Source organism: Cottoperca gobio, chromosome 19 (genome assembly GCF_900634415.1).
Source record: "Cottoperca gobio chromosome 19, fCotGob3.1, whole genome shotgun sequence".
NCBI classification, from domain to species: domain Eukaryota; kingdom Metazoa; phylum Chordata; class Actinopteri; order Perciformes; family Bovichtidae; genus Cottoperca; species Cottoperca gobio.
The window spans coordinates 3881626-3895523 of NC_041373.1; the positions used below are offsets into that span (position 1 = coordinate 3881626).

General features: G+C 41.3%; 1 protein-coding gene across 6 annotated transcripts in view; it reads left to right on the plus strand.

Annotated features, from left to right (window-relative positions):
* Nucleotides 1-320: 320 nt before the first annotated feature.
* Nucleotides 321-13898, plus strand: part of LOC115024378 (myosin phosphatase Rho interacting protein) — a 39066-nt gene continuing 25488 nt past the window's right edge. For 2 of the 6 annotated variants that reach the window (XR_003834120.1, XR_003834119.1), the window contains exons 1-3: nucleotides 321-1354; nucleotides 6182-6259; nucleotides 6512-6577. Coding sequence is in view for 4 of the 6 variants with exons in the window: in XM_029455872.1 (XP_029311732.1) it covers nucleotides 1232-1354; nucleotides 6182-6259; nucleotides 6512-6577 (267 nt within the window). In the remaining 2 variants the exon portion in view is untranslated. The remainder of the gene's footprint in view (nucleotides 1355-6181; nucleotides 6260-6511; nucleotides 6578-13898) is intronic. The other 4 variants (XM_029455872.1, XM_029455875.1, XM_029455873.1 and 1 more) reach the window with 3 other exon arrangements.

Here is a 13898-nt window from a genome sequence, read left to right on the forward strand (position 1 = left end):
CCACTTGTATAATAGGCTGCTTTAGGCACATTTTGAATTCATCCCTTTTTCTTGTATGTATATTTTACCTTGTTGTATTATACTTCTTTCATCTCTGTACTTTCATCTCTTTTACTTGTGAACATTTTGAATGGCGGACTGTTACTAGCTAAGTCTTTTGGATACATTATTGTATTGTTTTTTTGGTTGTTTTTTTTACCTAAATGAAGGATTAGGCTACATTTATAAAGTTATTTAATCTGGGGTATTTAAAACAGACGTTTTTGCATTTTTGTTGAAAAACTCAGTAACTGTGCTCTCGCTGTGGGCGGCGACAGTGAGCAGTCATCGCGAGACTCCATAGAATTCCACGAGCTTGTGTGTGCTCTGTCTGCTCCCCCCTCGCTCTCCGTTGGTAAAGAAGAAAATAAACCTAATGCTGCTAACCAGGCTAGTTATGGAACCAACCCCTAAATAACCCTATTGCCCTCTGTGACTGGCCAAGAGGTACTTTTCCTGCATGCAGCGTCTCTACCTGGAAGAAAAGCACTGGAACCCTTTGTATTTTCGGACCGTCTCTTTTTTTAAAGTCAAGTTAAATACGCCAGCCAGTAGAGGATTTCATTAGCTAGCCTATTTGCAAGTTAGCTGACTGGGCTAGCCGTAGCCTAGCAAAGGAGCTCTGGATGAACTTCGCATGGACTGACTGCTGCGACTGGGAGAGGAGCCTGCTGACTGACTGCAAGCTTTATTTTGAGTTGGGTCCTTCACATGGGAGTCTGTTGTTACTTATTTGGCACTATCGCCTCGGAGGTTGAAGGCGATAAGTGAGTGCAAATGTTTTATTTGTGGCGTAAGCAATCACGTTATTGATCTGGAAACCCACTGGCAAGCTAACAGGATATTAGCCACCTATCTCGACACTCCGCTTTGTGGTTGCAGGCCATGGACTGAAAAGCATCCGTCACTGACTGAGTGATGAGAAGGCTGGCTTGATGGCAGGCGGTAATTATTTATTGGGAAGCAGCAATTGCATACAACTAAACAGACAAAAGAAGCGTTATATTTGAACCTTGTCCCCGAACAATTAAATTCCTGTTTGGTCTGTGTGCTTGAAAATGCATCGGAGTGCTGGAGCTTTTTCCAAGTTGGGATAGAAGAGACGCACAAGAAAACAGCGGGACTACTCCACTGTTGATAACGAATCCTCCAGAGAAATTATCCCAGAGATTTAAAAAAGAGGTGAAATATAATGTCTGCCGCAAAAGAAAACCCCTGTAGGAAATTCCAGGCAAACTTCTTCAACAAAAGTAAATGTCAGAACTGCTTCAAACCACGAGAGTTGCATCTATTGACGGACCAGGACTTGACCCAGGTAAGCAATGCATGTTACGAACAGTAATATTAACATTTATAACATTTGTATTCCCCTGTGCCTTTTAATAATTTAAAGTACCTTTATTGGCTGATGTTTGCTGCCAAACTGTGGAAATGAAAAAAAATTGCTTTGCTGGGTAACTAGTTGTAGAGCTCATGAAAATATAGGCTGACAGTTACACCATTATAGCTTTAAAACCCCTTACTTTCTATAGTATTGATTTATTTTTTACATTAAAAAAAAAGTTATCAACATCCCTCTTAATGAGTTTCTTATCAATGTGGAGATGTAATGATCAGCTGGATGTCCCTTGTTTGTATCTAACCACATATCTGTGTGTGGTACGATCAATCTTTAAGTCGGCTAGTTGATAAGCAAATATGCCATTACAGCTATGGTGTAGAGACGGTTAGGGTGTTTATTTGGGCTGAAACACAAGCCATCTATGGTTTCTTCACATCTTCCTTATGCCTCTCTCTTCTCATTTGACTGAACCAGAGTGGTGAAAGTGAAATCCTGTGGATTTGCATTTGCCAGCAGTTTGGTCTCTGTGATTGATTGTGTAACCCTCAGCTGTTGTTTATCTACAGTTGTTTGTTTTTAGTGTGTACCCCAGGCAGACTAGTGACCAATATGTAGAAGCTAATGGGGACCTGATTGAAGAACAACAAAGATAAGTGCAGTAAAGATTAAGTGAAGCTCCATTCAGCTGTGGAGAACTGGAGATCATATTATAAGCATATTTTCAGAGTCCATGTTTCTTTCTATCAGATCACAAGTTTAGTCTTTGTTGTATCCTGTAATTGATCCCAGACATGAGACCCAGATGGGACCTTGAACACGGCTCAAGAGCCAAACGGCAACGTCAGCATCCTCTTGTCCTCTGAAAAGACCAGAAGAGGATGTGAGGGGGACACACACATCCTTTGCTTTCTTTTTTTAATTTATTTTTTATGTGTGTGTCTCTCGCTGTACTGAGTTTATTGAAGGTTAACCCTTCATAAGTGAGACTCCTGAGTCAGGATAGAAGGCTTATGGTTACATCACTTCCTCTAATCTCCCTGCGACCTAGCCCACACTCTCTTCTGTAGCCCGTAGGATGACACCAGATAGACTTACTGCCCTGGCCGGAGATTGATATGCCATCAGTCCTTGCTCATCAGTGTTGTCACAGTGGCCCACAGGCTTTGGAAAACATCTCCAGTCTGTCAGCTATCCAAACAGATAGCAGGGAGCTCAGTTGCACAAACAGGTTTTGTCTGGACAGTCCTCGAACCAGTTAGGGCTATGCATCAGGCCATTACTGCCCTAAAGCTGTATTATGTAACACCACATAAACGGTGTTAAACTTCTGAGCCTTGTTCAACAGGCCCACAATAAGGGTCAGACTTTGTAAAATGCTCAGAAACTGATAGGGGCTGACTTAGAGGAGATAAACTCAATAACCCAGTGAATAGAACACTCCTGTAAAGCTGCATAATGCTGTTAAAACACCATGAATAGGTGATTTGGCTAAGTGAATTTGAGGCCTAGATTAAGGGAGCTGGAGCTCGAGAATGCAGCATTGAAACAGATAGCCCATGTGGAAAAGTTATCAAAGGGAAGAGAGCTGAATGTCGGAAGGACAGTATCGTCTACAAACAAGCTCTAAGTTCAACACTGGTGGAATAAAAGGTGGTCTGGGGGAGGGGCCGCTGCTGGAGTGCAAGTGCAATATTTTATTTCAGTCAATGTGCTCTAAAAGGAGGTTTTGTTTCCCCTAGAGTTCCAAAGTCTGTTGTTACAGATTTCACTCGGTCACAGGAATTGTTTGAGAAAAGTGATCACGTTATCCGGCAGAGGTGGTGGGCAGTGATGGAGGATGCAGGCAGGCTTATGGGTTACATGTACGTGGGAGATACTGAGAAATACAGGGATGTGATGGAATCTTAAGGAGTGGAACAGACACGAGGAGAGAAAGGAAATGCAGGATTCGGAAATCCGAGTACAGTTTCCAAAGTGGCTGCTGCTCAACATCCCACCATGTGAGGTTATAAGGATACACCCTGAAGCCAAACTTTACAAAGCCTATAGCTTTAATAACGCGTACCAACTGTTCCAACACAGTTACTGACTGCGGTCTGTTCTCAGTTGTTTTCATTACTCAAACATAGACGCCATCACTTCATGCCAAATAGACCATAGCTTATATCTATGACTGTGTTTCTGTAAGAGCTTTTGTGTTTAGGATTTAAGTTGTGATAATGGAATTACTTTCACATGGTTCCCCTGGTGTCACACCCAGCTGCGTTTTGCGTCACCCACGACCTGGTCAGTGACAACAGCACCCCCTACTAGACCGAACCTGCTGTTCTGAGTTGCAACTACAACTATGACCATATCCACACTAATGAAGATGCATTTGAAAATGCATAGTTTTCATTAGTTTTTGCATTTGCTCCGCATGAACTTGCTCTAAAAACAGCTTTTAAAAATGCTCTTCAGAACAGATCAATATATCCAACACACAATACTATGTAGTCAATATAATGTTTCTGCTTTAAAGTGCTGCCTAGCACAATTATAGCGCTGATTGAAGCTCTGCCCAGGAAGTACTTTTAGCCTGTGATAGACAGTAATGAGCTGTGATCCAATCCCAAGTAATTGTTTTGCAGTTTTATGGCAGCAATAACAGAAATATGTCAGTAAGCGTGTTAGTGTGTTTGGCTGTAATGGAACAGTAGATAAGTCCCAATGCAGCAAAAACATCCTGTCTCAATAAGGAATGTGCCAGCTTCAACATCTGAAGCTATGGTAGAGACATTCTTTAGTTGTAAAGGATAACCTGTTTTGTTTTAAGCTAGCAAAACGATTACAGCCGTATACATCACAAATTAACTTTTATTGTAATGCAATACACCTCACTATGTTGGCAAATCAAATACATGCAAGTGCACATTAGTGTAAAAATACATTGCCCATTGTGCTTATTGCACCGTGGTTGTAATTGCCAGGACAGAGAATAGTCTTTTTTTCCCAGCAGACACTTTGAATTCTCACAGTAGGAAAAACAGTGGTTAAAATATCACCCATGGCTCTGTTCTTTTCAAGTGTCTCAGTAAGTCAGGACAAGTTTACTGAACATTAATTTGTATTATTTACTCCTGTGCTTTTCATACTGTGACATATCAATAGGCTTATTGTTTCTGCAGAGATTATGTTGTACACACATTACACTTGATGTGTGAAAAGCAGAACGCAGTATACCTGCAGATTGGAAGGGTGGTGGTGACTGGTGAGGTGTTTACTGCAGGATCAGTGGAGAGGAAGTTATCTTGTGTGTTTGTGTAAACGGGTGAGTGTGTGATTGTATGCAGGGATGCTCCTGTTCTTTCTGAAACTGCTTCTCCCTGTTTTCTCCCTCTCCACCGCTAAACCTTTCTCAAGCTGTCTGTCTCTTTGCAGGCCATCAGAACATAAAATGAATCGTTGGTCATCTTTTGCCAAACCACCAGACTGATTTTGACTTATGTGGGTCACAACATGCAACTAAAGTAATCTTTTTTTAATGGTTTTTGCTCATCAAAACTGCCTTCTGAGGCTCGTCCATACAAGTTCAAACAAGGCACGTATAGCTTTATGGCAGGCATGCAGTGACATGGAGCAGTAACAGGGCCAGTATAGAATAGTAGACTAATAATCGGATCGTTCTACCTTCCAGGAGAAAGGTGTGTAATAGAGGTGGGGGAGTGACTGCTGGTATGAGCGCTGCTCTGCTAATGGTTAACACTTAAAGCAGAGAGAATGTCACCATTAATGAAGAGCAAAGTGCAGCCGTTTCAAAGAGCCTACCTGCTGCCCAATGGGAGTAGTCTCTATGTTAATATGTCCAGAAGGTGAATCATGTTTCTAGATGTGCTCTGTTTGTTTTGAGTTTGTCAGTCAATCAGTGTTTGTCATACTCGTCTCATCTGCTGTGGGTAAACAGGAAGGAGAGGCCCTTAAGCATGTCATCATCAAATACTGTTGATTACACCAAAAGGCTCTCTGTCCCTCTTTCTCTCGGTCTGTCTCTCTCTCGCTCTCTCTGTCTCCCTCTGTCTCTGTCTCTCTCTCTCTCTCTCTCTCTCTCTCTCTCTCTCTCTCTCTCTCTCTCTCTCTCTCTCTCTCTCTCTCTCTCTCTCCTTCCCTGCCTCTCTGTCTGCCTCTCTGTCTCTCTCTCTCTGTGTGTCTGTTTGTTGTCTCTCTCGCTCTCTCTGTCTCCCTCTGTCTCTTTCTTTCTTTCTCTCTCTCTCTCTCTCTCTCTCTCTCTCTCTCTCTCTCTCTCCTTCCCTGCCTCTCTGTCTGCCTCTCTGTCTCTCTCTCTCTCTGTGTGTCTGTTTGTTTGTCTCTCTCGCTCTCTCTGTCTCCCTCTGTCTCTTTCTTTCTTTCTCTCTCTCTCTCTCTCTCTCTCTCTCTCTCTCTCTCTCTCTCTCTCCTTCCCTGCCTCTCTGTCTCTCTCTGTCTGTCTGTTTGTCTCTCTCGCTCTCTCTGTCTCCCTCTGTCTCTTTCTTTCTTTCTCTCTCTCTCTCTCTCTCTCTCTCTCTCTCTCTCTCTCTCTCTCTCTCTCTCTCTCTCTCTCTCTCTCTCTCTCTCTCTCTCTCCTTCCCTGCCTCTCTGTCTCTCTCTCTCTCTGTCTGCCTCTCTCTGTTTCTGTCACTCTCTCTCACACTCTGTCTCGCTCTCTCTCCCCATATATATTTACATCATCTCATCTCTCTCCCTCACATCCCCCTCAGCTCACACGCTCTTACAGTTTTAATGATCACCTAAATTGCTCTTTTTCTATCCCCCTCTCTTTTACAGGCTAAACCTATTTATGGTGGATGGCTGTGCTTGGCCCCTGAGGGAACAGACTTTGACAATCCTATGCAGAGATCCCGGGTAAGGGCATACATTACAGGCCTGTATATTTGTTCACTAAATAGGTGTACACATGATGTACACACATATAAGCTGATGCCTCCCTTTAGTTAATGGAAATGTACTGTCTCTACGGCCCTTTTCTGAAATAATAAAAAGTGAGGTTAAACACCAATGCTTAATTGTTTGTGGTCTATCGAGAAAGAGCAATGTGTCTGTGATTTATAAAACCACCTACTGAGCTTCTCTCATAGCATGTATTTCTCCCAACAGAAATGGCAACGGAGATTCTTTGTGCTGTACGAACATGGCTGTCTGCGCTTTGCCCTGGATGAATCGGTAAGTAATGCATCTTTTCAACTGTTCAGACTTCCCTCTGTCCTTCCATAGTAGCTACATGGCCTGGGGAAATACTACATGACTTTTAGAACAGCGAGAGCCACCAATTAATGATCAATTTAACAAGTGGGTCAAGTTGTCACTAGTTTTAGGCTGTCAGAGTAGATGTTTTGCAATGTTTTGCTTCCTGATGTTAGGGTCACTGGACTTCTTTCTAGAGCAGGTCGAATCTGAACTGAAAAAGATAAATGTTTTAAGAGTAAAAATCTTGATTCTATGCTTGTTCTTGGTTTTGTGGTGCAGTAGTGTGAGGGGTCATTTAATTTCTAAAGGTTGGGGTTTTGTGGTTTGTTAAATTATAATTTTTTATTTTAAAGGGTTTTGTTTATTAGCTCCAAATAGGAATGAAAATGGTGTAGGCCAACATGTGTTCTGGGAGAAGCAGCCTGCCCCATGATGGAGGTTAATGTAATGTGATTAATTCTCAGTCAGTAACACTTATACTGTTGTTTTGAGTTGTGAGTGAAACCAGGATTTCAGCAATAAATAATATATTTCACAGATTTAATGTTATTTTATGATTGAAGTTTTTTCACCTCAGAAATAAAGGTGCCACATCATTTGTGATCTGACATACCACATAACAGCCCAACTGGGAAAAACATCTTAACCCACATGAAGAAAGAGTTTGAAAATAGACGCTGTTGGACCAGTTCTGTACAAAACACACATGGACCGTGAGCAGCCCGGCTCGGCTGCGGGCGGCTCATCTAGAGATTCGCCGTGTGTCGCCTTTTTTATTTTTGCGTGACAGTAAAAGTAGACTGAAGGTGACCATACAGCCATTCTGTCTGTATGGTCACCACTCAGATACAATGCAGTTCAGGCTGCAGCCGTGCTGCTCATGCGGGCTGTGCGGCTACTCTACCTGGTAACATGGGTGCCGAAATAAGAAGCAAGAGGTGGGCTCAGGTAGATTGTGTACTCCAGGTAGGCGGCAGCCTGTATGTAGACATGACAGACAGGTATAACCTGTGTGGGTTTAGTTTGTTTGGTGTTGTGGCAACATCCCTCGTGCGTGTGCTACAACCAAAATGTGTGTGTGTTTATCACAGTAACAACCGTGAAAAGTGATGTTGTGACAACGTGACACCGGTTATGAAGCTGGTATTCCGCCCACCCCTAGTTGAATACATTTATTTTCATAGAACATAGAACCATAGAACATTTTCAAAGCTGATTTATTGTGAAACCTGCATTGTTTATATCCATGTTTTCTAGCTTGCTGTCTTCTTCACTGCCTTTTCCTGGCAAATTGTTTCATTTCACTGAACATTACAGCCACCATGGTTAATTTCATTGCCATGTGTCCTGTTAGTATTTGCATCAGTAGTCCCTCGTCACCACTCTCAGCCACAGCTTTACCCACATATTTATCTTTCTTTGGGGCATAGTGAGTACAACATGTACAGCCGGTCGTACTCTTTATGGTTTGTTTGACTCTTGTTATGCCCTCACATTACCAATTTACCAATATTACCAATCTCTCATATTGTGTTTTGGCGTTAACCTTTTTTTGTGTGATCATTAAATAAAAAAGTAAAAATAATAAGAGTAGGAGTAACAATATTTGTTTTTGTTTTATAACGCTATTACAAAATTAAAAAGGATACTGTACTAAACATTAAAAACAAACCTATATAATATTTATAGGCTCCAGTTAGGAGAACATAAGGTGTAGGCCAACATGTGTTTTGGGAAGAGTAGTCTCTCCCATAATGTAGGTTATTTAGTAAATAATGTGACTCATTGTCAGCGTTAACAGCCATGCTGTTGGTTTTAATTGTGAAGCTGATCAAACTGAATCTGAGCAATAAAGAATATTTGGGGGGCAACTTTTTTTTTTTTTTTAATGTTCACTGTTTATTTTTTAAAGGTTTTTCAGCTCTGATTAACCACATGTACATCATACACTTTTACATCTTAACCATAGACTATGTACAGTGTGTGGTCTATGTTCTATTTCAAAATATGTTGGTACAACACATTTTGGAAGCAGCATCATAGCAATATGTCTTAAAGAGATTCCTGGATAAGCAAAGTGCAGTGAAAAGGATCTGAGAACCATAGAGGCTGCTATGGGAAATCGCTGGGAAGCCACCTCTTGGTGCCCACTGTAAGCCTGTGTTTGTGGTTGTAGTGTGTCACTAGGGAAATGTGACACGGGTGACCAAACCCACACCGGGTGATCAGGCTGGAGATTAGACTGCTTGTCTGTGTAAACACGGGGCCAAACACTACCAGGGTTGAGTACTGTTCACATTTCAACCTATAGCTATAGAGTAAAGCACTGATAAAAGGCACTGTTGGGTCAACAGTGCCTTTTATCAGTGCTTTACTCTCTCTAATAAGATTCTTTATTTCAGATGTAAAAAATTAATTTCAGCATTATCTATTTTGTACATTTTATTTATTATTTTACACACCACACAAAATAAATCTCCTCTCTACCTCACTCTCTTCTACCAAACCCATCCCTATAACCTCCAGCCAGTGCAGAGCGTGAGAACGTTGTCTTGTGTGTCCCAGAGGAAGCACATGTGTGACTTGTTGCCCTGGCCAGCTTTGCATTTTGCAGTAAATGTAATGGTAAATAGACAGCGTTTATATAGTGCTTTTCTAGTCTTTGCGACCACTTAAGCACTTTTACTGCACAAGGAAGCATTCACCCATTCCCACACACAGATTCTTACACTGGTGGCTATGCCATCGGGAGCAATGTGGGGTTCAAGCCCATCTATACTTTGACAGGGTCTATGCCAAAAGGCTAAAAAGGGACGGTGGAAAAACTAGTACCGCAGGTACCGTCAGGGCTCAAGACTAACGGTTGTCTCAGGGACAACAGAGAATGTGTTTGGGATGCAGTAAACTTGCTATCAAAGCACAACCTTTTTTTCCCCTGATAAGAGTTGTCACGGTGCGTTCATCCTCTATACAGTAAAAACGAGTAGTGGGAAAAGGTAAATCATCACGTAAAGCAGTGGTCTTCACTATTTTTTACATGAGAGCCACATTGATAGGACAAAGTCAATAGGAGAGCCATTTTTACCACAAAGTATGAAAAGCTACATCCAGTCATAAAAAGCATGTCTGCTTATTTATCTGTCAGCCCACCCAGAACATACAATATGCAATGCAGCCAAACAATACATTCATTAAAAGCAGGATTACCTTAATACTGGGATGTTGTCAAACTCTGCAAACAATATTTCAGCTGAAGCCAAAAAGCAGTTTCACAATCTGAGTCTGAGTTCAAAAGATGCCTGAGTTAATCGTTCAGCTGTATTAGTTGTCCTGTGTACGAGCCTTTGTTGTCCAGAAACAGAAGAAAGCTGCTCTATTTTTTTTACTAATTTCTCTTCCAGGTGCGTAAGTTTCGTTGAATTTTGGATACCTTTCTTTCTTTTTAAAGGGAGCACCTGTTGTCTGTCCACAAACCCCATCTCCAGCATCTTCCTCTCCATTTGCGTGTGCAACTTTTTAATAAGAAATCGATCCATTTGACGTCTGTAGAAACACACGCGAACTAGCATGAAATGGTGAAACGAGTCGACCGGGGCCAAGCTAACGCGAGTATGAAGTGCCAGGTTGGTCGTAGTATCCTCCAATTTAAATGTTCAAATTTAGCGATATAAATTATTTTTTCGCAAATGTCCATATTCATAAGCATGCTGATGTTAACATATTTTTAATGACCTTAAGTTTATTTATTTCTATACTAGCCCACCACGTATCTACCCGTCCAAGAGCACATTCACCATTGTAGCGCTGATAGACCGCCAAAACTGGCAACTCCGCAGTGAGTCAGTGTTCCGGCTGAGCAAGTTTAAATATCTTGTTTCTAGTCTATATTTGCATCTTTTATCAATTATCATCATCAATTATTTGTAGGCTAATAGAGCAGACACTGTTTTAATGGGTTGTATGTAATAGCCCTGCTTGTTTTTAGTTTTTTATGAAATAGCTGTATTGACTCATAATCATATCTTTATCACCCCTTTATTTAGCCCACTGCCACGCGAGCCACCAATTAAAGCTTGGCAAGCCGCGCCATGAGTAACTCTGACATAAAGTAACGTTATCATGATGTGTTCAAATGTAATCTTGTAAAATATAGTTTTAAGCGAGAAATCTGAATAATACAGGGGTTTGAAAGGAATGTTTTCACAGCATTATAAAATGCATATTAGAAAAGCAATTATAACTTGTTTAACTTCTAACAAAAACCAATATGCAAACTGTAATTTAGGAGTGTATGTTGAAGTACATGGGATTTATTGTTTAGTTTTTTGTTATTTACTTGTGGTATCAAATTGGTATTGAAAATCCTGGAATTTCACTGGTATTGTATCGACTACAGAATTTCTGATGTTGTGACATCCCTAATTGCATCCACTTTTGGCTCAGGTGCTATGACCTGGCTGTGGCTGCTCTAGAGACATATTATTTTATCAACAAAAGGCTTTTGTTGTGAAATATTCAGAATTTGCACGGCTCCATAAATTAGTGGAGTAGCAGCTTTAAATTGTGGAAATACGGTAGTCATAGCAGAAACCCCATGTAGGCTATAATTATATTATATTATGTTGTTAGGTTAAGTTGGCCATTATCAAAGGCAAACTCAATGTAGAAAGATTGGGCTGGCAGGCTGCGCTGTCTGTGTTGACAACACGCATGTGCGAGTCGCAGCAGGTCAGCAAGATAGCCGTCCAGACAGGTAGAGGTAGGCGTTGTGGTCCGGGCGTGACTCACTGTGACTTAAACAAGATGCAGGGGTGATGTAGTCTCTCTCTTTCTCTCTACTAGTGCAGTGGCCGTTCGGAGCGCGTGCTCGTTCTGAACACAATAAATGCTTGGCTCCTGTTATTGCTGCTTGCAGCGTTGTCACTGAAGCCCCCGCTGCCGTTCCCTCAACACTGAGTGCTGTTCGCTTGTTTATTCAAAGTACTATTATAAACTCTGAATATTTATTTTGTGCCTGACCAAATTGGACTTCAGATGTCTTTACTATCTTTTTATATGAAAGAGATGGACTCTTTAGCAGGTGTGTCCCTGTAAGGACGGTGAGAGGAAAGGAGACGAGTTGACTCTGTAATAGCCTGACTATGCCTCTGTGTATAGGCCGGCCGTTTTGAAGTTACATTTGGTGAATCTCTTTGTGTTGCCAGTGATGACAATGAGAGGAAACTTAGTTGCGTTTGTGCGTGTGCATGTTTCCACTGTGTAATGTGTTTCCAGTGACACCCAGGTTGGTGTGCAGTTGTGTTTTTCCTCTCATTGTAACAGTGATTCCAAAACTGTCTGCCTCATTGTCCTTTGGTCTTTTCATGTGCTCCAAAAGGCAGGAAAACTGGGTCAGGGAAATGGTTGCTTTGTGCTCTGGACCCTGAGGATAGAAACTCTCCAAAACCTCTGAGCTGATAAGAACACAGTAATAGTCTTGATCTCTTCAAGCTCATCGTTGTTTATCCAATGGCTCGAGCCACCAGTGGAGGTGCAGATGTGATTTGTTTGAGGTCAGGTTTAAGGTTTACATTCATACAACCCATTCTTCTCATCGGGGTTGATCACATTGTTTCCACTTTATTGTGGTTAATCAACAGACCTCTCATGTCAAGGTTCATGCCATACAACATGGCAGTATTTTGTTATTTTTGTCTCCATATTTAATAGTTGCCATATCAAGGCACTTTAGCAGCTAATGGTCACGAGAGCTTGAAGTCAAGTCTTCACATTCATGTTTTGTGCTGTCTAAAAACAAAACGATCATTTTGAATTTGATTGCGGTCCACAACCGTCTAACATGTTCAAGATGTTCTCACAATATACGGCAGAAATGGAAGGACGATGTCTATTTTTCCATTCCGACTGATTCCTGTGATTACAAGATCTCACTTAATGTTATTTCTTAATTTGTGTTTCTTTAAAATGGCTCACACACATTACATGCGTCCTCATTCTCAAGCTAGGCCCACAGTAAACTTGAGGTTGAACTAGATGTTCTCTATGGCTTTAAAGGAACAGTTTGACAGATGGCAGCTTGGCTCTTTCCAAATGTAGGGATGACATGGTGAGAACAATTTGAAGAGTGAAATCCAACTCCTGCTGCTCTGTACTGCGACGCTGCTGCTGCTGCACGGAACAGAGAGTTGCAGTTTTCGTCGGACACTATTGTCCGTTGTCCGAAGTATTGATAACACCTTTTACCAATTAGAGTTAATTTATTTGATGAACGTGGGCGCTGATGGCCTCAGTGAAAATGAACTAAATGGGTTTTATTTCTATAATAAATGGGGCGGTGGCAAGTAATGTAATCGGTATATTCCCAAACCCCATGTAACAGCGGTAACACTGACTATCCAAAGGTAACAGAATCAGCCTGTTAATAATGTGTTTTACGGGGGGTTAAGTGCACGACTATTAATTGGCTGGAAGCAGTGACTACCTGGAGAAAATATCCAGGCATCAGTCGCAAGGCTTTCTTCTACATTTTTAAGATTTCTTCCTTCATTTTGCTGAGGCCTGTGCCATGAGAGTACTATTTTGGGGTCTTGACGTTATTAAACATGTACTCCTGCAATGTGGTATTGCATTTCTATGAAGTTAGGCAATCACACAAAAGCAGACGAGGCTAAGATATTTTGACTTTAAGTCAAGAATGCTGGCTCCCACATCAGCAGAGGCTGTGTTGTTTTGAGGTGTGTTCACATGATATTTGCCTTGTGTGACTTTGATAACTGGTTTGTAGTCTGTGTTTACTTTACCATAAAAAGCCAAAGTACCAACTGTACAGTCTGTTCCTCTAGACCCCTCTCATTTTCTTCATATCTCCGTACATCCATGAAGTAGGAACAGAAAACCTTAGGATAAGGGACAATTTTACACTCAAGTGAAACATTTTTAAACAACTTCACCCCAGATTACACCACCAATAGTGAATCCCTGTTCACTTGTGTTTATTCATTGACACACAGGATACAATAATAACAGCAAACAACAACAATCTATGCCATCTTATAGTTGTTTGTGCTTTAAGGCCTGCATTTGAAAATGTCCATGTGTTTGATCCAATATTGTAGAAATCCTCATCTTGATTTATGGCTGTTTGCAGCGCAGAACCAAGTAAAGTAAAACAGTTACTGCTTTTGTGTCATTCTTCTTTTAGTCTGGGATCATGGTGTGTATGCTTATACATATAGGACTATGATAATGATTCTGTGGCAAACATCGGAAGACAGCCTTTTGTCAGCTCCCAGTTACT